Source organism: Sander vitreus, chromosome 2 (assembly GCF_031162955.1).
Source record: "Sander vitreus isolate 19-12246 chromosome 2, sanVit1, whole genome shotgun sequence".
Taxonomy (NCBI): Eukaryota; Metazoa; Chordata; class Actinopteri; order Perciformes; family Percidae; genus Sander; species Sander vitreus.
In genome coordinates, this window is record NC_135856.1 from 33,563,073 (window position 1) to 33,587,457 (window position 24,385).

The 24,385-nt window shown below is 39.1% G+C and overlaps 2 protein-coding genes across 2 annotated transcripts in view; one reads left to right on the forward strand and one right to left on the reverse strand.

Annotated features, from left to right (window-relative positions):
- Nucleotides 1-5,127, forward strand: part of dnah6 (dynein, axonemal, heavy chain 6) — a 69,241-nt gene extending 64,114 nt beyond the window's left edge. Inside the window, exons 78-82 of the mRNA XM_078266663.1 lie at nt 770-955; nt 1,867-1,939; nt 2,163-2,314; nt 3,689-3,911; nt 4,172-5,127. Coding sequence (XP_078122789.1) covers nt 770-955; nt 1,867-1,939; nt 2,163-2,314; nt 3,689-3,911; nt 4,172-4,275 — 738 coding nt within the window. The 3' untranslated portion in view covers nt 4,276-5,127. The remainder of the gene's footprint in view (nt 1-769; nt 956-1,866; nt 1,940-2,162; nt 2,315-3,688; nt 3,912-4,171) is intronic.
- Nucleotides 5,128-13,343: 8,216 nt separating this feature from the next.
- Nucleotides 13,344-24,385, reverse strand: part of chrna8 (cholinergic receptor, nicotinic, alpha 8) — a 48,456-nt gene continuing 37,414 nt past the window's right edge. The window contains exons 5-10 of the mRNA XM_078270132.1: nt 21,752-21,831; nt 20,605-20,772; nt 16,536-16,730; nt 15,888-15,974; nt 14,563-14,672; nt 13,344-13,940 (exon numbers count right to left, since the gene is read on the reverse strand). Coding sequence (XP_078126258.1) covers nt 13,344-13,940; nt 14,563-14,672; nt 15,888-15,974; nt 16,536-16,730; nt 20,605-20,772; nt 21,752-21,831 — 1,237 coding nt within the window. The remainder of the gene's footprint in view (nt 13,941-14,562; nt 14,673-15,887; nt 15,975-16,535; nt 16,731-20,604; nt 20,773-21,751; nt 21,832-24,385) is intronic.

Here is a 24,385-nt window from a genome sequence, read left to right on the forward strand (position 1 = left end):
AAACATTAATTCCCGACATGTTGTTATCTGTCAGTTGCTCGGGCACATTGCTGTCGGCACTGACAGGACACAGATGTTGGCCGTGCCGTCTCTGGTTCTGGCTCTGACCACGGGAACGGTGACGGGACAGCTCGCTTCAACGCAGCGTAAACTCCTGAAAATAATGTCCATGTCGCAAATGTATCTGTCTCTGGAGTCATTTCAACCACAGAAGACAGCAACAGGAAATAACACTCGCAGACTTTATTTTCTGTGCCGAAATGTTTTCGCGGTGTTGGTGAATTCTTAAAAAAACAAACGCCACTAAACGTCGGGTTAAAATGCGTTGTAACTCGGGTTACTGAGATTGTAACGAGTATAATATTACCGAAATTGAATTAGTAATGTGTTGTATTACTGCGTTACAGCAAAAAGGAATACATTACTGTAATCGCGTTACTTTTGTAACGCGTTACTCCCTCCCTCTTAAGGAATTATACTTGGACATCTTTGGGCGAAATGACCTAAGAAAAAAATAGAAAATAAAAAAGATGGGATAACATTTCATGTGATAATAGAATAGGAAAGATAATAGAGAAAAAAATAATTAATTCATTAATTCTTTGATTGGTTCATTGATTAAAAAAAAGGTGATGAGTTATGTTGAATGAGCATGTAATAAAACATATTAGATATATAAAAAATAATTATTTTATTTTTAACAATTTAATAATTTTCATTTTCCTTTTGACTGCCTCATTTTGATGTATGATTTTTCTGTATTTCCCAGACGTCTCTTATCACTCTGCAGAAGGCAATAGCAGGTCTGGTGGTGATGTCAGAAGAAATGGACTGCATATACACAAGCTTCATGAACAACCAGGTTCCCACCCACTGGGCGAACTCTGCCTACCCTTCTCTCAAACCCCTGGCCTCCTGGGTCAGAGACCTTGCCCTCAGGACCTCCTTTATCCAGGTTTGGAAGAAAAAGGGAAACACATACTGACACACAAACACACATATTGGCATCTTATGCACTTGCTTACGTTGAGTTTTATTTGTATTTTGTTTAAAATATTTTGTCTTAATAAAGTTAACGTAAAAGCGTATGAATGAATCAGAGATTAGTGAAAAGATGGGGGGAAATATGATAATAGGACTCACTTCCTTCTTCTGGCTCAAGTCTCTGGATCACTGACTGTCGCACACACTGACAGGACTCAAATCTCATGAAGTACTTTGTTTTTGTGTGTGTGTGTGTGTGTGTGTGTGTGTGTGTGTGTGTGTGTGTGTGTGTGTGTGTTTATCTTGACAGAGTTCTGAAGCACTGTAACAGGAAATAATTTGGTAGGCATGGAACTGAGAAACAAATGGAAGTGCTCTCATCAAGTTGAAAACACTAATAACATGTTGCGTTCTTCCCTGAGGCACAGACCATCTCTCTCTCTCTCTCTCTCTCTCTCTCTCTCTCTCTCTCTCTCTCTCTCTCTCTCTCTCTCTCTCTGTCTCTGTACACCCTCTTTTAGCATTTGGTTCATCTCCTCTGACTTGAGCTGTTCTTCCATGAGACTGGTCTGAACATGAGTGTTGCACAATCACTAAAATTCACTCACACACACACACACAAAGAGGACAAAGGGGGGCGAGTTGCATTAGTTTATTATGTGATGGGTAGCCGCTGAGTCAGAGTGCAAATGTTCACTACCTGAAAAGAGAGAATCCACCTCAATGCCAGTCAATAGTTGAGTCACTGTCAGACCCCATAAGTAACAGGATGCCTGTAATGCACCATGGCTTGTTAAACATTGAACACAACACATTAAAAAGTTATTTATAGATGCACAAATTCTAATTACATTTTGTCCCTTTCTCTCTCTGTCTTGTTAGGCTTGGATCACACGTGGTCCGCCCAAATCTTTCTGGATCTCAGGATTCTTCTTCCCTCAAGGCTTTCTTACTGGTAAAACACTGCAGCAACAACGTATACTCAATGTGGTCAATGAACCATAGCAGTAAGGGAAATTGCAAAGCTACTGGAATAGCTCTTACTCCAGCTATTCTTTTAATTATACGTAAAAATAATGTGATTAGCTTTTAACTGCACTATTTACATGCGTTAGATCTTGCAAAAAGAACCTGATGAAATGCATCTTTCATGTTTTCCTCTGTGTGCTGGCCTGTAGGGGTGCTTCAGAATCATGCCAGGCACTACAATTTGCCCATTGATGAGCTCAACTTCCGCTTCAACATGGTGCCGTTGTACAGAGACCAGGTAGCAGTCTGTAAGGCTCTACTCAGTCTCCCTGACAACACTAAACTGGACATGGATGATGATGTACGTGAAAGGAGGGGGGGGGGTGGTTGATAAGTGATGTTTAAGGATTCTGATGAATCCTGTAGGTTCCAGTTGTCCTTCTATCCTTATTTCAAACACTTGTTGCATGCCATTCCCCATGTTGCTCTCGCCTCATTTCCTCTCATTACTTTAAGTGGTGGCTGTCTATAGCATTAAATGCCCCACCCCCCAACAAAAAAAAACTATTATTAACTATAAGTATTATTTTCTTGAGGTTTCACTGCAGACACACAGCTCAGCTAAAGTTTGCACATTTCCTTAAGTTCACTCCTCTCAAATTCTCTTAGCAGAATTTACAATCTCTGTTGTTCATGTCTCCATCAACATACTCACCTCAGATTTGTTCTCAGCTTAAATTGAGATTTGTTTAATTATGCTCGCATAAACACGTGTTTTCCAGCCGAGATCCCAAAGAGGCTAAACTAGACTAGAAGTCACAGTGTTATGACGCCTCATATCATTGGGGAACAACACATGCACAGTAATATCTTATCTACACTTGCCAAAAGGCTCAGGAGCTGGCACACGATCATAGAACATGGGGGTGATAGATTTGTTTCACTGAAGTGTCCGCAGTTTGCCTTGGGTCTGAATATATTTTATACGAAAAATAAATATATGTATATCGGTCGCCATCCATTCGAGCATACCCAAAAAGTTATTTTCTGCGCACCCAAAGAGCACCTGATCAGACACCATCCCTTTATGTTTAGCGCTGTCTGCTGTAACCCTCCAACATCGCAGCTCCCGTTACATCGCGCATGTGTCATACTCCATAGCCCCCATGGGATCAGGGGCCATGTCTCAACCTTCGTTTAATAGTGAACGAAAAAAGTGGCAGGGTATACTTTTAACCACCGGTGCTCATAGAAGGGAATAAAGTTCACCGGGAGGAGAAAGTCCTGAAAAAAAACATATCCAGGCACCTCAGGATGTCTGAAGAAGGCTCAAGCCAAAACATGTTGGTGTACTTTTAAATGTCTTGCCAAATATATTAAAGGTCTTTTATTTTTTGTAACCAACCTTGACTTCATTTAATAGCTGTGGGAGACCCGAGGAAGTCACTGCACCCAGCGCATAAGCTCCTGTAAAACTTTTTTGTAAGAATAATAAAAATCAAATCCTTAATAAATTGCTGTATAAAGGCAAAAACAACATTGTTTGTGTTGGTAACCCAGCTTCTAAAAGGATAAGTGATGGTCAGAGCAACGGTGAATGTCAAAGCTTACTATTCCCCATTACCACGTACATTTAATGTGAAAATACAAGAGCAATGCATTAAAAAGAGAGAATTGATAACTGAATATGTATCTTTCACTCTCCGCTGCTCCAACTCATTTGTGGACGCAACAGTTACCAGAGCCCAAGAATGGTGTGCTCGTGCACGGCTTGTTCATGGATTCCAGTCGCTGGGACGATGACAACATGGTGATTGAGGATGCGTTACCTCGAGTGATGAACGCCATGCTGCCGGTGGTGCACTTTGAGCCACAGCAGAACTACGTGCCAGAGCCTGACCTCTACCATGCTCCTCTGTACAAGACATCAGCCAGAGCTGGAACTCTGTCTACCACAGGTACTTACTGGTTTAGTTTGCAATTTATATTTTTACATTTTAATGCATTTAGCTGACACATTTGATACTGAATGAGCAGGCAGGGGTTTGTTGTTTTGCTCAAGGGCACTTAAGCATGGACGTATATCTTCTTAGTTACTTCCTAGTTGTTTGGGGGAGTTTTTGATGTCTAGAACAATCTCTTTCACCATTAGGCAATGTAATGGATAGCTAATTTGATTTGACGTTTTCCCTCACCTTTCATTTCTGTCTCACTCCAGGTCACTCTACTAATTTTGTTGTGACAGTAATGATTCCCTCCCATCGACCCAGCGACTATTGGATATCAAAAGCCTCTGCTCTGCTGTGCCAGTTGGATGATTAAGTTTTTATTCAAGGAGAAAAGGGAATTTAAAATGTGACCGAAACATACATCTCTATACACAACTTTGAATTACGTTTAAGCTTTTGTGGAATTATTTATAAAGATTTTCACAGACATGATTTCTGCTGAAAGTGCAGTGTAATAAACACTTCTGAGCTAGCCCTGACTGATCTATATGCTTCTTTCCTACACTTATGTGTATCCGCAGACATTAATATCAGTTATATGCAGCAACATAGTCCTATGCTGCTGAGACTTGATGAGAGCGGTGCAGTACATCCAGATCTTTGAAGATGAGACATTTGCTGTAAGCACCATATACTAGACTCCCATACTGAAAAGCTCCATTCACGGTGTGCGGTAAGTCATTGGATGAATGTGCTTATTGAAATTTACAGTACACATGTAGCCTCAGGGACAAAAAAGATGGAGGGATGGACAGCGGAATAGATGAACGTAGATGTGTGAATGCATCAATGGTTCTCAAACGTGAAAAGAAAAAAAAATAGGGGAATTGCTAAAAGGGATGACTTGAGACGGTATGATGATCATCAAATGATGAAATGTTTCCGCCAAACCCCCCACACACATCAGCCTATTTGTGACACTTAGGGCAAGCAGTGCAAACACATAAAATATGGCTTTTCAAACACATTAAGTACACCCACTGCAGTACTTGGGCAGGGTGCAAACGCACTCAATCTCTGTCTGTGTCACACACACTGCTTCCTCCACGCCTTACTGCTCCGCTAACGCCAAGCAGGAATGGACATATATAAACTCTATTTAACATCAATCAACCTGGGGAAGAGCAGCATAAAAAAAATAAACGTATGATTCTGTAGAGGGAAAGACAGCTTTAAAAGCATCAATACAGATGAGCTAGATATATATATATATATATATATATATATATATATATATATATATATATATATATATATACACATCACTGCAAATTGCAGCATTTGCTTTTTTTTCTGTTTTCTGAGTTTCAATTAACAAAATGCTTTACACAAAATGCTGTATTACTAATTCTACCCTCAAAAGCACACACAATAAATTACTGTAATTAATTACTCAAATGTATTACTGTATTGATGATATGAGGTACAGCATGATTCAGTAAGTGTATCATAGCCTCACAACATATTTACTTGTTTCAGTGTAGTTTAATCATGGTTGAAATATTAAATATAATATCAAATAATGGTGTTAAACAATAACTATTTCTCACAAAAACAGTATGCAGTGGTCATTTTCTTGAGGTAATACCACAAGACAATTATTTGAAATGGTGTAGAGTAAGAATGGTCTTTGAAAATCTCCATTTCATTAATTGAATATGCATTGTTGTAAATGTAATGAAATCTAGAGACTGACTTTACACCACAGAAAATCATCAATTTACAAAAGTCGAATTGTGATTGTACTTCAATGCGTCACTTGACTTTTTCTGTTCTGTATTTACCACAACATAGAAGGACAACCCAATGTAATGGATGTTTCAGTTGCTTGTGATACTGGAAATCATCATAACTGTAAACTACAATTGACACTGTTGTAACAGACAATAGATAGAACATGTTGACAGTAGACAGAAAAAGAAATAGCATTTTTAAAGTCCTTTTTTTCTTTCGCAGTGGTGGGAAAGTAATTAGTGATTATGCTGCACCAAGGTAATAAATATTAATGGCATAAGTAAAATAAGAAGAAATGCTTGATACCACGTCGCATTGATTCCCATTGTATGTAAGGCAAGCTTTTGGGGTTTATTGGTAAGAACTCAGCAAGATATTTTGGCTCTTTGCATTATGGGTTTTGCACACTGAAACTTGTAAAAACTGAGCCAAAGCAATTGTAAAATTGTGTATCATGTAAAATTGTAATATAGTAATAATATGGTTAAATAAAATAGTTACGTGTGGTTTATACATCATGAAGCTGAAAGGGGAAAAAATGTGTCATGACAAGTTTGACCAACTTTGTTCTGAGCTTTTACCTGATTTCCCATTTCCACTCATTCACTTTCCTGCTGTCTGTTTCTATGTCCTGACTGTCCCACATGTACAGACTACAATGCACTTTGGTTATTAGACTAACTTAACTCTGTCTGTTTTTGAGCAGGATTGGAATTTGCAGCAGAGGCAATTGTGTTACTGGTTATGCAAAGGCTTCCCTAAAGCTGTAAATGGTGATGAGTTGTCGGGCTTTGCAGGGGCTTTTAAGTACACATCAGGACATGTCCGCTCAAAGGTGAAACCTTTATCATTTATTTATCTCACCTTCATACAAATTTAATCACAGACAGTGACAACTGACAGATTTGACTTGCTGCACCTGAAAGTTTCTGCAATAAACACAAATCCCCCATGATCCAGTTTTAATTTTGTGCAAGTCAACTAGTGCATACACAGTGACTGCACAGATTACTTCACACATGCATGGTTTTCAGCAACCTTTGTATCAACAAAGCAACATTCACTGACCTCCTAACCTCCTTTTTTTAACCTTCATTCTTCTGATAAATCCTTTTATCAATCAAGATTATACACTATGAATAACTGTGCATGTACTGTACTGTACTGAGGGAGGGAAAGGATTGGAGGAGTAAATTATATTGTATGCCCCAGTCACTCTGAAACCAGATTAACAATCATCTCACACACACACACACACACTTCCCGATGGATTAAGTCAGAGGGAAGAGAACATGGCTAATGTTTGAAACAGATGGGTCTAAAAAAAAAAGGGGGGCGAAGAGATTAAAAAATGTGTAAAGCAAATAGATTGTTCCATTTCAACCGATGATGAAAACCGCTCTAGGACAATGAGGACAGCTGTTAACATGAATATTTGGTAACTAATCAATAGTGGCCTTGTGCTCTCACTGGAGGGATTTGTAATCGTAACAACCGACATTTAGGTTATTCAATGCTGATGATTTATTTCAAAGTTCTAACACAGCAGTAATTCAGCGCTGACACAAGCTGTGGAGAGACGTCTGTGAGACTACCACAGTAGTGACTTTTTGGCTAATGAGAATATCCAAACCACCCTTGTGTCTGAGAGTGGTATCAATCTTCTCATCTATGTCTTGGCAAGAAAGTGAATAAACCGACATCATTTTTAATAACTGCTTCTGGATTATTTTATAGTAATATTCCAAAACATTCCAGTGTTTCTGACTACAGACGAATTAGGTTCCTGCTCTATTTACATGTAATGATTTAGAGTCATATTCCTGCTCTGTGTGCAGAACACAGAAGACTGAGCTTACAATAAACAGTTCAGAGTGAACAGTAATGAGGCTGTGACCGTGCAAAGGCCTTCCACCTCAGTCATGCAGAGGTATAATAGGTATAATAATTTAACTCAGAAGCCGAAGCTGGGAATGACGTCACACCTGAGTTGAATGCGTTCCATTTACAAGTTGGATTTTCATTGTTTTCATTAGCTCTAGCCACGTTAGCCATTGGAAAATCTGAGTTCCGAGTACAAATGGAACACACTATAAGGTTGCACCTGTTCGGGCATTGTCTGAACTATTACAGAATCACCAACTAAAGATCAGACGGGTGTTTGCATGCAGACATTTCGTTTTCTACAAAGCAAACAGCAATATCGATCTCACAGAAGGGACGTGTGTGTGGTCTTTACATTACAATAACTTCACAAAGTCTGCAGAGATCTATTCCACCTGACCTGGCACCAACTGTGTCAACAAACAGAGCAAACAAACAATATTCACTCATGTGGTCTGTTCCACCTCAGGACCAGAAAAAGCGGGATAGCTCTGGGACAGTCTGCAGGGGGAAGGGGTGGGGACAATGTGAGGACACTGTCTCTGTCAGCTTGGCCTGTTGGCAAATGGAAGGGGTGTGTGTGTGTGTGTGTGTGTGTGTGTGTGTGTGTGTGTGTGTGTGTGTGTGTGTGTGTGTGTGTGTGAGTGAGATGCAGGGTAGTACAATTACAGCCACCAACATCTGTGTGTAGTGAATTTCTGAGATTAGATTTGACCAATTTGAACATGTCATTTCTCCGCTGAGCAGCATTTGTCAGGTGTGCATATGTGTTTATGTGTGTGTGTGTGTGTGTGTGTGTGTGTGTGTGTGTGTGTGTGTGTGTGAGCTGCATGAACGTCCTAACTAATATCAGTTAGGAGATTGGATCCCTCCTGAGTCCTGACTTGGCTCAACGTAGCTCAGTCATCCATTCCTGCTGGGAAATGAAGTTTTCTGAGCCTTGCTGTGGACTCACTCTTACATTTTCACATCTGAGCTCATGTTCACCTATCAGCTATGGGTGCAGAGAATCTTAAAAACTTTGTGCAGTAGTCTAAAACTTGTCCTTAAAATGTAATACCACTATCCACATGCAACTACACCTGAAAAGGAAATTAACGATGGGACATACACACACACACACACACATAACATTTAGAAATACTGTTCCCAAGACGGAACCCCTGAATGTTTCGATTTAGTGTATATGAAATGTACATATTTAGCTAGAATCAAATGTTTAGTTAGTAGTATAGTTCCCTTTTCAATAAGTATGAGGCAGTGTTGAAAACGGGAAAATATGTCAGTTATTGTTTCTCAATCCAAAAAAAGGAACAAAAAATTGATTAATACAGAGAGCTGCCTGGTATTATAAATCAACAGATGCTGGGCTCAGTTGCTGACGTCTATATCTCACTCACTGTGTCATTTTGCAACAAACTACTGTGGATGGCCTACCCCCCACTGTAAATGTGGTTAAGACGAGGGTAGCTCATTCTGTCAGGCAGGAAACGTCCATCAAGATGGTCTACTTCCTCTGTAAATGTAGTTAAGGGGACGGTAGCTCATTCTGTCAGGCAGGACATTTCTATGAGGATGGCCTACTCCCTCTGTAATTGTGGTTAAGGTGAGGTTAGCTAATTCTGTCAAGCAGGAAACGTCTATCAGGATGGTCTACTCTCTCTGTAGTTGAGGGGGAGGGTAGCTCATTCTGTTACTCAGGAAACATCTATTAGGTAGCCTACTCCCTCTGTAAATGTGGTTAAGGGGAAGGTAGCTCATTCTGTCAGGCAGGAAACATCTATCAAGATGGCTTACTCCCTCTGTAAATGGGGTTAAGGAGAAGATATCTTATTCTGTCAGTAATTATCACATTTCTCCTTTATTTTACACAAAACTAGTTTTGCTGTCGATTTAAAGGAATAGTTTGACATTTGGGAAATGTGCTCGTTTGCTTTCTTGCCAGTGGTTCTATATTCCTTTAAATCTGAAATGTTATAGTAAGAAAAATGGACATTTCCTGTTTTGTGTCGGTTTTATTCCTTTAAGTTGCATGTCACACTGTATATAACTACATTTTATGGGAACAATATTTTGGCAGTCGCATGCTGTGATTAACCAGGCACATCAGATGACAAGCTGCCATTACACTGCCTGTCCAGTTAGATTGACAACAGCAACTCTGTCATAATCCAGTCGCTTCAAGAAAGGAATGAGGATGGTCTGACAACTTTGGTGAGTGAAAGCATATTTAAATGTATAATTTAGTGAATGTGTTAAATGTCAGCCACTCAAATGCCAGTAATTATCACATTTCTCCTTTATTTTTCACAAAATAGTCATGTACAGTGAATTTATGTAAGGTACATCCTTCAAAGGAGAATGAATCATTCTGAGCAGAATGGCACAGACCATAAAGAAAAAGACACTCAAGTTGACCCAAAATACAATCCTGTAATAGCATGGCAAAAGTCACACGCTCATTTCAAATGTACGTCAATATCAGTCAACAGAGTTTCACATTTTGCAGCATTGCTATTTGAGACAGTTGTGTGGTTGCAGCTTTAATATAGCTTTGACTTGTCAATTTCTACCCAGAATAACTAATTCGCTTTTCATATTTTTAGTACAGTCAAATTAACATTTCCATCATTCTTCATTTGACACACTTTGAACACATTTTCTGTGCCATAAATCCTTCTCACATGAAACACATATGCTGAATAGAAATCAACATGAATGAGTAACAATAGAAGTGTGTCAGGTTATCCCACAAAGTATCTACATAAGTTAGTCCAAATTTCATGTAGGCTATGTAGAAGACACTTCCTCTTCCACGTCTCATATGAGTCAATATATCGCCACTATTCATATTCTCCATTATGAGTCAGTGATCAATGTCTTGTAATTTTCCTCTACCCATTACGTAACATACTTACCAAGACCCTCTTCCCATCTATGGGACCTTTGACAGGCGAAGTAACAATCCCAGCATGGGTTCCGTAACGACCGCTATCTACCGGACCGAATAGCAACGCAGATTTCGGTGCCTTATTTTTTTTTTATTCCTTTAACAATACAACAATGGCACCTTTAATACCATTACATTAAAAAAACAACCATATTAGTAATGGTTAAACTATATGTCATTCCTAGTTAGACTTAAAAAAGGAGTGTAAACATTTTTTGAATCTTGATTAAATCTTAAAACTAGATACAAATGAAGGAACACAAAGAGTGCTGCAAAGATGCCAAAATTGGCGCCATCTGTTCCTGTCAGTCTATTTTAAGTGGATATGACATATAAATGCTTTACAGTCTTGGAGACATAGAGTCGTCAATGGGTGGGTTGTCTACACTCGGCCCATTGATTAACTGTAACAGCATGAATTCCAATTCAGTGACTATTTCTGCAGCAGTCACACAATGTACTTTTTTTCCTAAAAACCCACTTAAAATGCAAGTGCTAAGTTGGAGAAGTCTGAGTTCATTTGTGTGCATAAAAATGGGAATTCACACGTGTCTTGTACAACTGAGGATCAGAGAGACGCTCAGGTAGTGAGAAGGTTGAACACAAATCTGTTTCATAAGGTCACCCAGTAATCCTTGTTGCATGTTGTTGCTACAGATTAGAGAAGAATGTGTTTGCCTTTTTACCTGACTCCGCCAGATGGATTGCTTCGCATTTGCTCGGCATATCCATCTGGGAACTTTCCATTGGAGAACTTTTGGGAAGGGGCGGAAATACTGGTTAGCTGATTGGATAAACCATCTGTCTATCACCACCTATGTTGGTGATGGACGGGAGAAGAGCAAACACATCTTTTCCTTCGAGATAAGCCTCCAGTGCCGTTTTTTGCTCTTCTTTCAATGAAGGAATGCTTTTTAATTTGGATAAAACTTGCGCGATAGCTACGCTCATCTCATCCGTGGAAGCCATCATGTTGTTTAGACTGAATAGTCGCTTCTCGTTGCGTCACACCTAAACCCGCCTCAAAACCAACGCCGATTGGTCGGTCGTTTGGCGAACGGCTCCAAATTTTCTCTGTCTCAAGATGCCAGACTGATCTGCGAGTGGAAAACTGGAGCTCACGAGATCAGGACGGTCTCACGAGGCTATTTGCCTTTCGCTGAGTATTAGAAAGTAAAAACACAAAGCACTCAGCACTACAATACCAGAGATTAGTTCCAAATGCATCTCTACTGGGGTGATGTCCCTTCAGAATCCATTCAGAAATTCTTCAGAAGAACAAATATTGTCTTTCAATCACTACTTTCGTTGATCTTCTTTCTTAATTGTGAGTTTTTCGCAGAAACAGCAACACTAGAACACAAGTCAGATAAACATTAAATTGATGCCAAAAGAAAAATACATTGTGAATGAATGTGATTGACTTACAGATAGCCAGAATGTATCAACTGCTAACTAAATATATTGTTTAGCACAAGGGATGGAGGCAAGAAGAAATGACTTCACGCTTTAATGAACTTGAAAAGAGCAAAATGGTAAATGTCTCTGATGTCACAGTTAAGTATGATTTTTATACTGGCAACAGTAAAACTGTATCTATTCACATTTATAGATATAGAACCTGGGTGTAAGCTATGCAAGAAAGAAATGATAAGAATAGTGGTAAAAAAGGAAGTACAAGGGTATAATGAGGATGACTTAAAAGGCAAGAAAGAGGCCATTAAGGACAAATCCAATACTTAGAATGGATTAGTCGCGCAAGAGAAAGTTAATCGGCAACTACTTTGATCATTATTTAACCGTTTTAGTAATTTTTCAAGCAAAAATGCCAAGCATTCACTATTTCCAGCTCCTCAAAAGTGAGGAATTTATGCTTTTTTTCCCTCATATATCATTGTAAATTAATAATTTCCTTGAGTTTTGAACTGTTGATTGGATAAAATATTCAATCTGAATACGTCACCTTGGGTTCTTGCAAATTATAACATTTTTCACTATTTTCTGACATTTTATATACAAAATGCAGAATCGAATGATCAAGAAAATGATTGGCATATAATCTAAAATGAAAATTATTATTGGCAGCCTTAGTTAAAACAGAAGTGACATGAACAATGCTACGAGTCAACGTGTCAGTATCTCTCAGTGAATTCTACAACTTAATAAAGATTGAATCTCTTTCTCTTCCTTTCTTTAATCTTCATAAAGTACGATGTTGATTTATTTACAAAATACAAATGAAATAGCATTCCTAGAAGCCTGAGCCCAAGCCTATAAAAAAAACTATCCCTAAAACTGTTTATTGAACTCTATTGACTGTACTGTATGTAACTGCTGAAGACAATAAGACATTTGTAAAAGATGAGAAGCGCTACCGTTGGGAAAGGAAGTGGACAAAAGTAGCAGAAAACAAAGAGGGAAAAATGTTAAAAACAATATATTCTGATGAGGCTTAAAGCCCAGGTGGTGGCAATGAGGTAAATGATTTGGTACAACAGGGATACAGATGAAAAGTGCATTAGTGTGAGTTTCTACATCATTAACTACTGCATGTAGCCTCAACCTATGTGACATACTGTATGTACAGTGTTAGCGAGGAGAGCTACCTTGAAAAGAAAAAATCACATCATCTACTGACTGAAGTATGTAAAGATAGAGGGAAAGGTTTGCTTCTGGTGTACTGTGACTGGTAACAACACTTTTGAAATAACAATCATGTGGGGCTTCACATCGTTGTAGCAGGGAGGCTTTTGTGGTACAGTTCTAATTGTGTCGGATCTTTTTTTTCCTCTCAGAAAGGGAGGAAATCAGCCTTATGTGAAGTCTTTGGACACAGCCTCAATGAAATTGGGAGCTGCCATGAGGATCGTGAAGGTGCAGATGATGGAGAAGAGTGAGAAAGCCACCAGGCATAACCGATCCACCACCGCTGCTGCAAACTTCCACTCGCTGCAGATCGCCTCTCCCTCATCCTGCTCTCGGAAGCGACTGGCAATATAGTGCACCTCCTCCAGGATCCGGGAAATTTCCGGAACCTGCTCCAGCAGCAAAGTCCGCGCCTGTTCTGAGTGGATGTCATGTGGAGAGGAGCCGTTAGGATGGCCGCCTCCCCCACCGCCGCACACCACCACACCTGAATCAGTGCTCGGTGGGAAAGCAGGGTTGTCTGTGCCCATCGAGTGGTAGCCAAAGTACAGGTTCATGTTCCCATTGGTCGTGGTTGACTGGGTGGATGCCTGCCCTGGTATGGTGCTCATCTGAATGCTGTTGGTGCTGGTATGGTGAGGAGGAGCTGGGTTGGAGTACTTGTAGTTTGGGGGGCTATTGGAGCTCACAGCTGTTTTTCTTTCCTCACCAGGTTTCTTCATGCGTAGAAACCAAGCACACCAGTTTAGCAGGATAACTCGGACCTGGATGAAGAGATGAGATAAGGCAGAGCGGTGTTTGACAGAGGAGGGACGGGGAGGAGAGGTCGGTGAGTCATAAACCAAGATTTGAATGGAAAAATTTAAAGAATGGCAATAAGAGAAATGCAGAAGACAAATATAACTGTTACTCCCCTTTCTTACTTCTTCTCATTGTTATGATGAACAATGTGCCATGGGATTATACAATAATAATGTATGTATGAGGGTTTCCTTACATAGAGTGCATTATTATTTGATAACTGTATGGTTCAAAGTGGATAATCTTTTGGGGGAAACCCACATTTAATCAATAAAACTATATATATAACAGCACGGTTATCACAAAAATAATGTCTGTGGACACTCCTGATTAAATTGGCCTCCTAACAAACTCATACTTAGGGTAAGAATACTCTGTTAGTCAAACTTTTGTGTTGACACAACCTTCAAATACACTTCACTGTATTACTCCAACAAATGGGAGCCGTAGCCTAGATGAACAGTAGAGTTCACCAATATGTATAAGTTGTGTGGTTATTTGAAAATAATGCACCGCCTAGCTAGGGAAATCAGAATTGGCATATGAATAACTATTGGGTTTGAAAATGAATTATTGTTAACCTACCCATTTAGGCATCTTCCCTCCATGGGGGTCATGGTGGTGGAACTGTAGTACCAGCACTGTTACCACCACAGACAAGCCCACAATCATCATGGTGCTAGCAAAGTACTGAGCTAAAGAGGAGAAGAGCACATAAGTATAGCACAGCAATTTCTATTTGAGTTAGAGAACAGTTAATACAGTGTAACAGTAATATTCTGAATCAAGAGCTCATGTATCTACATACAGTACAAGAAGAAACGTGAGTTAAGTATAGTATTTTGGCAGGACTATTTTGGGGAGTTTACCCCTGTCAACAAACCCGAGGTCTTAACACTGCAGGGGCTGGTGGGAGGATGACTAACATTTTACCAACCAAAACAGCCACCGAAACATGGAAATGCATAACATATGTATGTAGACAAGCACACGACCTTCACAAAAATGAGAATATATTCCCCTCTAAAAGAAATGTCTTTTTTATTTTATTTTTGTTTTTATCCGGCTGTTAACAGAAAAGACGGACCAATCAAATGCCTCCGTATAAATGTCCATGTCAAAGTATAATGGGGTCTGTAAGAAAAGCTGTCACAGTTAAAGTTGAGGAGTATTATATTTTGTCTTCAATCTATTTGTTCTGCTCCGCCAATGTGTTAATAGGTCTATTCCAATAAAGGTGAAGTTGCTAATGGCTTCGTTTTACATCACTGAGCAGCATCTCTGTCTGCAGCTAATCTATAGTTAATGACGAACAATGTCCACACTGACCCAACAGCCATGCTGTACTGTGTAGACTGTGCCTACAGCTCCCTGATGAAAGTCAGATTCCAGTGCAAAGTGAACACTTCCCCATATTCCGTATTGTCTCATTCCATTTTACCGAACTGGTTTGCAACCTTAAAGGAATCCTTTAACATTTTGGGAAATATTACGTATTCACATTCTTGCAGAAAGTTAGATGAAGATATCAATATTACTCTGAAGATGTGTTCAGACAGAACACAATGTATTAATTGTGTTTATCCCGGGGTTTATGTTTTTAATAAACGTACAGAAACGAGAGAAAAAATAAAAGAGACTGGAGTAAAATAACAGAAAAATCTGAAGGTTCTTGATTTGAACACACACACACACACACACACACACACACACACATTCCCGCTACAGTAGGTGTCTCCAGGAGCAAATTTTGCCATGATTACACACACACACACACACACACACACACACACACACACACACACACACACACACACACACACACACACACACAGAAGGTGAAATCAATACCAGCTTCGCTGTCATGGCTGGTAACAATGAGCAATAATGAGAGTAGAAAAGTACCTTACCAATCAAGGGAACGGAGTCTGAAGTGGCAGGCATGATCTCTGCCACCAGTAACATGAACACTGTTAGAGACAGCAGCACTGTGATGCCTGGAGTAAGACAGTAGAGCAGAAGCACAGAGGATACATTCTTTCATCACAGCCTTGTTTTCTCTTAAATAGTAGCTTGAGAGTACTCAAAATACATGCAGCTGGTTACTTCAAAATAGGTGTGAACAGCTGTGAAAATATTTTTGAAATATTCACTCTCTTTTCTGCCATCGAGGGATTACGTGCAGTCATATATTTACTCCGACCCTGTCTCACTGAATTGCATTTTGAAACGAGCTGACATTTTCAGGTCCAGGTGATTATCCTTGCTGTGTTTATAATGGAGCTTTTCTTCAATTGCTAAAAAGTCAAATCCAACTGAAATGCTAATTCACTGCCTAATGTCAGCATTTGCATAAAGCAATGACAAATAAATGGGTGAGCAAAAGTGTTGGGCTCTGGTGGGCTGACACCACCAAGGCAGGGGAGAGAAATACTTTATTGTCAACATGTATGATTATAATCAAGAATCATTGTCTGTGTGTCTGTGTGTGTCTGTGTGTGTCTGTGTTCAGGGATGTACTGATGTGTGTGTGTGTGTGTGTGTGTCCTGCCCTGTACCGAGTGAGATCTTCTCTCCAGAGTCAGCAGGGAGCAGGAAGACCAGTAGGGCCAGACCAGAGATGAGCACGCAGGGGATGAGCAGGTTGAGGCCGTAGTAAAGTGTCCTGCGGCGCATGGTGACCGTGAACGTCACATCGGGGTAGGGCTCCTTACAACAGTCGTAGTACAGCTCGTTACGCTTAGCAGGCACACCTGGGGGAGAAACGAAGAGGTGGAAAGTCAGTTAGATGTCAAACACACAGAACTATAAAATAGAATAAAGGTTCGTTCTTAGTTCTGCTTGGCTGAATACAATCTTGTAAAAAGAGCCGTTAATGTGCAGCTACCGGTTGAGTGCTTGGCAGAGAGGATCAATTAACAATCTTTTTTAGTACATTTTTATTGGGACCATTTAAATCTGAAAGGGTAGATTTGTGGTCAGAAGATCACTGGTTTGAATCCTTGGTCAAAAAGGAAAAACCGTGAGTCAAGAATTAAATTTTTTTTTATGATTAATGCTCATCCATCCCATGGTCAATGTGCCTTTAAGCAAGGAAACATGTAATTGTATCATACAGTTTAGTAAGTTATAGTTTTATTGTCTGTTTCTCCCAAATCACTAAACAAAGATGTCACTAAATCCACTAAATGCCACTAAAATTTTCTCTATCTAAACGTCCAGACTTTAACCAAGCACAGATATAGCAGATGTTCGGATTTTAGGAAGATTATGATTTTTATCATTAATGTATTGTCTTTGTCAACATGTGGAAAGCAGCTTGTCGCTAGAAAACAGCAAATGCACTCTTGCCTAAAGGAATACTGTACATAATACAATGACGTCATGATATAATCTTTTAGATAAACTAATAATCCTCTCAACATGGTTTTCACCTTGTGTATAACACATTCAAAATTCTAAAATCCCTAGGAAGCACTGCTTGATGTGGTTTGTTGTCCAAACAGACAGAAGACTTAGGGCTTATATAATATAATTTCAGAGACATTGTCTTTATATTCCATGCATTCTTCCACCTTGTCAAAACATGGTTCCTATATTACCCAGTGAAAAAATGTTGTGTTTATCTGAGGAACAATTAGTACTAGGGTTGTCAATCAATTAAAAAATGTAGTCTAATTAATTACATACTCTGTGATTAATTAATCGAAATTAATCGCATACATAATTAACGGTGCCTGAACCGATACTTTTTAAGAAAGTAAAAAAAGAAAAGAAAAAAAGGGTACTAAACAACAGTTGGTGGCATTAAAGAACGGCTTGTTTATTGCTAAGGCCATATGGTCAAAATTAAATGATTTAATAATAATGTATAACAATAACAATAACTAATTTCACTAGTAAATTGCTGTTGAACCATCAGATGGGAAAAGGACATTTACAATAACTTCAAATGCACCACGAGGCTGTAGTTTACCAGTTTCATTGAATGCACTGTCTTTGTTGTTTCTCCGACGGCAGCTGCAGATTGTTACATCCCGGTGTTGAATCCTCTACAGTAAAACACAGTCAAACTTTACACCGTTTAGCGTTAGCTGTCAGCATTTTAACCGTGTTTAATCCAGCTACTAGCTAACGGTAGGCTAACGTTAGCGACTGTCGAGTATAGTGTTAACTAGCGCCACGTGCAGCGGTGTTTGTGTTTCAGAGCATCAGAGAGAAGTGCAGACATATCAGTGGTACCAGATTTCGGTAGCCAGGGTTGGCAGAAAGAAGATTTTTACAAGTAAATGTTCCAATTAATGATCCAGGCAGAACATTCTCGTCTCCCTCCTTCATTTTACAGTCCAATGGTGGCTAGAACGGCTCCGGGTCAAACCTCAATATGGAATGGATTAATGGCGTTATTTGTTCTCAGATTAATTAATTGAAATTAACGTGTTATTTTGACAGCCCTAATTAGTACACTTGAGACACAAGACCTAAATGCTTGTATGTGGAATGAGCATTGGTTGGGCAGGAGAAACTTTCAAGATCTGTCATCAAACTCTGTGTCAACTTCAAATTACCCCACTAACCCTCCAAAAACGATCCTTAATCGTTTATTAATCCCTAAAGCTCATCGCCGTGGCTTTATCTGTCCTGTTGGCAAGTTAACATTTACGCAATTAATCTGCCTTGTTTATCAAATCAACAGAAAACAAATTCACCTTGGTCGGGTCAGACTAGTAAGAGTCCATGTGTGCATTTAGGTGTGTATAAGAGCCATTGTGTAATTAGTGTGATTTCATATGCATAAACATTTCAAATCGGACTTGATTCAGTCTGGGATCTGTGTGTGTGTGTGTGTGTGTGTGTGTGTGTGTGTGTGTGTGTGTGTGTGTGTGTGTGTGAGAGAGAGTGTGTGTGTGTGTGTGTGTGTGTAGTGAGAGTGAGAGTGAGAGTGTGTGTGTGTGTGTGTGTGTGTGTGTGTGTGTGTGTGTGTGTGTGTGTGTGTGTGTGTGTGTGTGTGTGTGTGTGTGTGTGAGAGAGTGAGAGTGAGAGTGTGTGTGTGTGTGTGTGTGTGTGTGTGTGTGTGTGTGTGTGTGTGTGTGTGTGTGTTTGTGTGTGTGCATGGGAATGTTCTGAGGCACCAGGACAGAGTGTGTTCCTGGCCAGCTTGCTGCCTGGCTGTGCCTGAATTAAGTGAACCATCCCAAGGCCAGCTGTCATCACACACACCCATGCCCCCTCTATACCCCCAGCCAGCTGGGTACACTCACTTTGTATTTAAGTGTGTGTGTGAGTGAGTGAATGTGAATTATTCTGTTGGCCTCTGATCAACACCCAAGCTTAAGTTAGAGATGATGTGGGCGGAGGGGAGGAAAAAAGGAGAAGAACTTGACTATTTTTTCTCTTTCTTTGTTTCTTTGGAAGAGACAGACAGACTAGCCAAGAACCAAGGTACTGTAACAGACACAAATAAGAATAAATTGAGCCACGAAAAATAGAGAAAAATCCTGGTTTGTAAAGCTGTAATATTAAAGTAATTATTTCACACTTATGTAAATATGCTTGTTTGCTCTCTTGCAGAAATAAATGAGAAAATGAATTCGATACCACTCCATCTGTGCTGTAAATATGATACTGGAGCCAGAAGACAGTTAGCTAAGATAAGCAGGAAGACTGGCTCCGTCCAAATCCGCTTACCAGCACCTCAACACAATTAATACATATCTCGTAAAAACAAAAAACAGTTGTTTTGTGTTTTAATAGGGGAAATATGTGCCAGACTAATTCTTTCCTTTGATCAATGACTTCCCGGACAACCAGAAAAAACTTTAGGAAGTTACTCAGGCTAACCCCATAAAAACATGAATTGACGTTTTCACTTCAGCCAGGCCAGTTCTCCCCCCCGTTTTCGGTTTAGCTAAGCTAAACTAACCGTGTATCAAATAAAAGGCAAGAGTTCAAAAAGAAACTATGTGGGTACTGCAATATTATCCATGTTTTCTACAGTGTAGCACTCTTTAACCAGGACTCATAGACAGGAAAATGTCAGTGAGAAAGGCATCTTACAAGAAAGTCGACAAAAACACCTGCTGTCAGAGCTGTGTCATAATGACTGCTGTCTAACTCCGTGGAATATGACCTAAAGGGCCTAGCGGATGTTGAAAACCTGTCTCTGTCAGAGTCTTTCAGAGTCCCTGAAAGAGTCTACAATGTACTACTTAAACATATCCCACAGATGTTGGGAGTGCTGTCAGTCAATCATGTCAGTTCTCATACCTCATCTTTATCCCTCTTATGTTACAATGCAAGTTCTTATATTTTTTTTTATTTTTTTTAATTCATTTTTGTGTTCAGAGTTTTCAGATTTATTCATACCAAATGATCACCAACATAGTGAATGATTGACAGCACTTAATTGAGGTCTACTGTAATAAAAAGCATGCTATAAGCTCTTTTCATTTAGCAGGTGATAAATTGTTCTCAATGACTCCTGTCAGAAAACTTTTTGAGAAAAGCAATGTAAGTAAGTATGCCAGACAGAAACTTGAGGAACATCTCAGATTTCCTTTTATTTAGTTTTACTGTTATGCACCTGAAAGTGTAAAAAAAAAAAAAAAGGTCTGTTTTTGTTCTTACCTACGAGATCCCATTCCCCATTGGGTATGTAGGTGGAGATATCCACGTCCATCATCTGGAGGTCCAGCAGCCAGCCGTTGTGGGTCCAGGAGCCAAACTTTAGGTCACACTTCTGCACATCGAATGGGAACCACCGCACATCGATGTAGCAGGTACTTTTCAGGATCCCTGCAAAGAAGTGTTTGAGGAAAGTTACTTTTGGCACTAAACACTTACATTATTTTGTTATGTGATTTGCATAATTTCAATATTTCCAAGTCATTTCACTCTTTCAAGCCTCACAGTTTGGAGGAAAACATGCCAACCACCCTCATGCAAAAGGGTTTGTGATGCAACAGCCCGGGGATAAGTGTAAGTTTTATTGATAAAAAAAAAAACACTTAAATGTCATCTAATGCCAAATTGTACACCAAAATAACTTTTTTTTTCTGTTTACAAAAATCACCATTTCAAAGGTAAAAAAAAAAAAGATTAACAAGTTGCTTATTGAAGGTGCTCCTTCAGAACGTTAGCATGTACGAGATTTACTGTCCCTCTCGCTCCCACAGATTCCTTCCTCATACGTCCATATGCACAAACAGAATAGTTTTGTCTTGTCTGGCTCAGTACGACCCACTTTGTTTGTTTCCCATTTACAGAGCCTGTGCTGTGTATGAGCAATCAGATTTCTTTTTCAGCGCACACAGAACAGACAGCTAGCGGACCATGAGGAGATATTCACTGAATTTTACAAAAAGTATGTTAGATTAGAATCACAGACTCCACCTTTAAATGAACTGAAAAATGAAAACATGAATATATGCATTTCCAAAAAAAAAAAAGTAGGTCACATATAACTGTTGTTTCAAAAGTGTTCACCTTGTGGCAGATCCTACAATAAGAGACGCATTTGAGTTGACACGCTGTGAAAGTGGTTGTATCTAACCTTGGTGTCTAAAAACCTTTTACTCAATATTTTGCCTGGTTTTAACTTTGGCTAATATCCTGGCTTTACACCAGCAAATCACCAAAACGTTAATGTCTCTTAAGATGATGATTATCACAAAAATTAAATTGAAAAGTGGGTTATTTTATGATGATTTATTTTTTATTTTTATTATGGGTGAAATGTGACACAGTTAGAAAGAGAACATTTTGAATGTCTCACCTGGTGGGATGTACTGGCAGGATCCTGAAGCATTTACCAGCACATTTGTATGGAATGTAGCATCAAACCTCTCATCAGCACTAAAGGGAAAGAAGTGTGGATACTGTAACAACAGTATTTAAAGAAAAATCCCTCAAAACAAGGACAATAGTAAGACTTCTACATAAAAAACCAGAGGGGGGAATGAAAGGGCCAGAGGTAATAAAGGTGATTGGGAGCTAAGTACAAAGGTAAAGACAAATACAAAGAAAAACCCAGACAATAAACAATAAGTGAGAATGAAGGTGACAGAGTAGGTAGAGACAAGAGGGATTAGAGACAGACAGTGTTTAATTGTACTGATCATCTTAAACAAACATTGTTGTCCCCTATCAAGATGTCATTCAAACAGACAGGGATTATGTACACCCAAAAAACAGACAACAAACAAAATCACACATTTCACACAAGAACAAAAATCATCCCTGGAACATAACAATGATTATATTTTTCTTTCAGATAGTAAAACTAAAGGACTCTACATATCTGAAAACACTGTCATTCTTAGACTATAATTACAAATCTTGGAGACTTTTTTTCTAAGTGTCAAAATTACTTTCAATTGTATAGTATTTGTTAACTAAAAAGCACTCAGAGGGCATATCTCTCCATCAAGGCTACAAATCTACATTGGCCACACCTCCAAGAACTTGTCAACAGGACCATTACAAAAACATAATAATACTGTATGTAGGCCTATGATGCCAGAAACAAATCAAAGTTTCACTAAAATATGTGTTGTACTTTTTAGCCATGCAAGTGGCATTAGTCTAAGGATGGCAATGTATGTCTTTTAATTCACCACTACGGTCCAGACTGAAATATCTCAACAACTATTAGATGTATGGCAATGGCATTTTGTACAGATATTCGTGGTCCTCATGCAGAGGATGAATCCCACTCACTTTGCAGATCCCCTGACTTTCCCTCTTGTGCCACCAGCAGGTTGACATTTGTAGTTTTAAGTTGAATGTATTGTCTACTATTGGATGGATTTCTACAGACATTCATGTTTCACTCAGCATGGCTTATTATAACTGTTGATCGCTAACCTTTCCTCTAGTGTAATCAACAGTTTAGCTTAAAGCACAGCTGTACCTCAGTACAACCTTACAGCTGCTGGAATGGCAGACAACAGCAAACCGACAAATGGACATAAAAATTAAACAGGACTATAAATATAACCTCCTTTACAGAAGTAATGAAGCAGTAAAATGCTTCCTATGATGGCAACATAGCATTTATCGATTTATTCATAACTAGTATAAAATGTATTCGTACTTTTCAGTATGCTGTGCGCCCCATAGAATGTCTGACAGAGACATATGAAACTATAAATGAGCGCTCATCCAGAGCCAGACAAAACAGTGTGATTCATACCATCATCTATTATTGTCCTTTACATCTCTACCACTTACAGTATGAGATTGGGAGCATGGGAGAATGTGAGTGGCATGCCTAAACTCTTCCTGAAGGCTTTTTGTGGGACAGGTATAACATAAATTTTAGCTAAGTGTGCTGGGAAAGAGTCCAGGAGCCCTAAAACGGGACAAGGCTTTACCCAATGCAGATTTATGGCCAGCTACATCAGTAATCTAAATTTATTTTTACTTAGCAGAGGGTAGAAAAACAAAGAGTCTGCGAGAATACTTTGGAACAGCTGTAATCACTCTTATTCATTGCCGATAATAAATTAGCTAAATTAGCATTTAGCCTTGTAATGGTATTTGGAATACATCGACCTAACATATACGTTAATTGGCAGCATTAGCATTTTGGGGAACATTATAGAAACGTGGAGACTTATATTATGCCTAAACATGGTAGCACATATGAGCATCACAAGAGATTATTTGATGCATAATCCTTATCACATTTTAATAAGATCACTAGTAATTGAACATGTTTTAAAAAGGTCATGACGTGGAAAAGATAAGGCCATGATGAAGGTGTTGAATCCCAATGGAGTCCCTTTGCCTGGAATGGGATTCTTCAAAAATGTAATCTTTTTTTTCATTAGCCCTTGAATGGAAAAACAAAAGACACATTTGCTATTTAATTCAAAAGCAATACATGTTGCCAAAAGTGCAACTCACAGCCGTTAAGAGAAACAACAAAAGACGATCGGAGGCAGGGGTGTAATAACCCACTAAACACATGGACAAATAGGTCTTCAAAATAGATACATTTCTGTTTGTGTGCTGCTACAGAAATCCACAGAGCCCTGAAGAATACAATTTTAGGCAAATAACCTTCCCTCTCCTACAGTACAGAATATATTGCTTTAAAATCCACTGGCTCAATGAAATGACATCACACACATTGACATTTCATGCCTGTGAAAACACTGTTTTTTCAACTTGGACCCTACTTACCTATGTGTTTGTGTCTAACTGATGGGAACAACAGTCTTTGACTTTGGTCCAGTATTAAGCGAGATCACTGCAGTCGGCAGCGGCGAAACGAGCTACAATGTACATAAGTTAATAGGGCAATTGTCCAGCTTGTATTTACCTTCACAAAAGTGCTCGTTTTGCCACTGACAGGCTAAATTAATATTCTAAGTGTCTGACAAAAAAACATAGGAAAATAGGG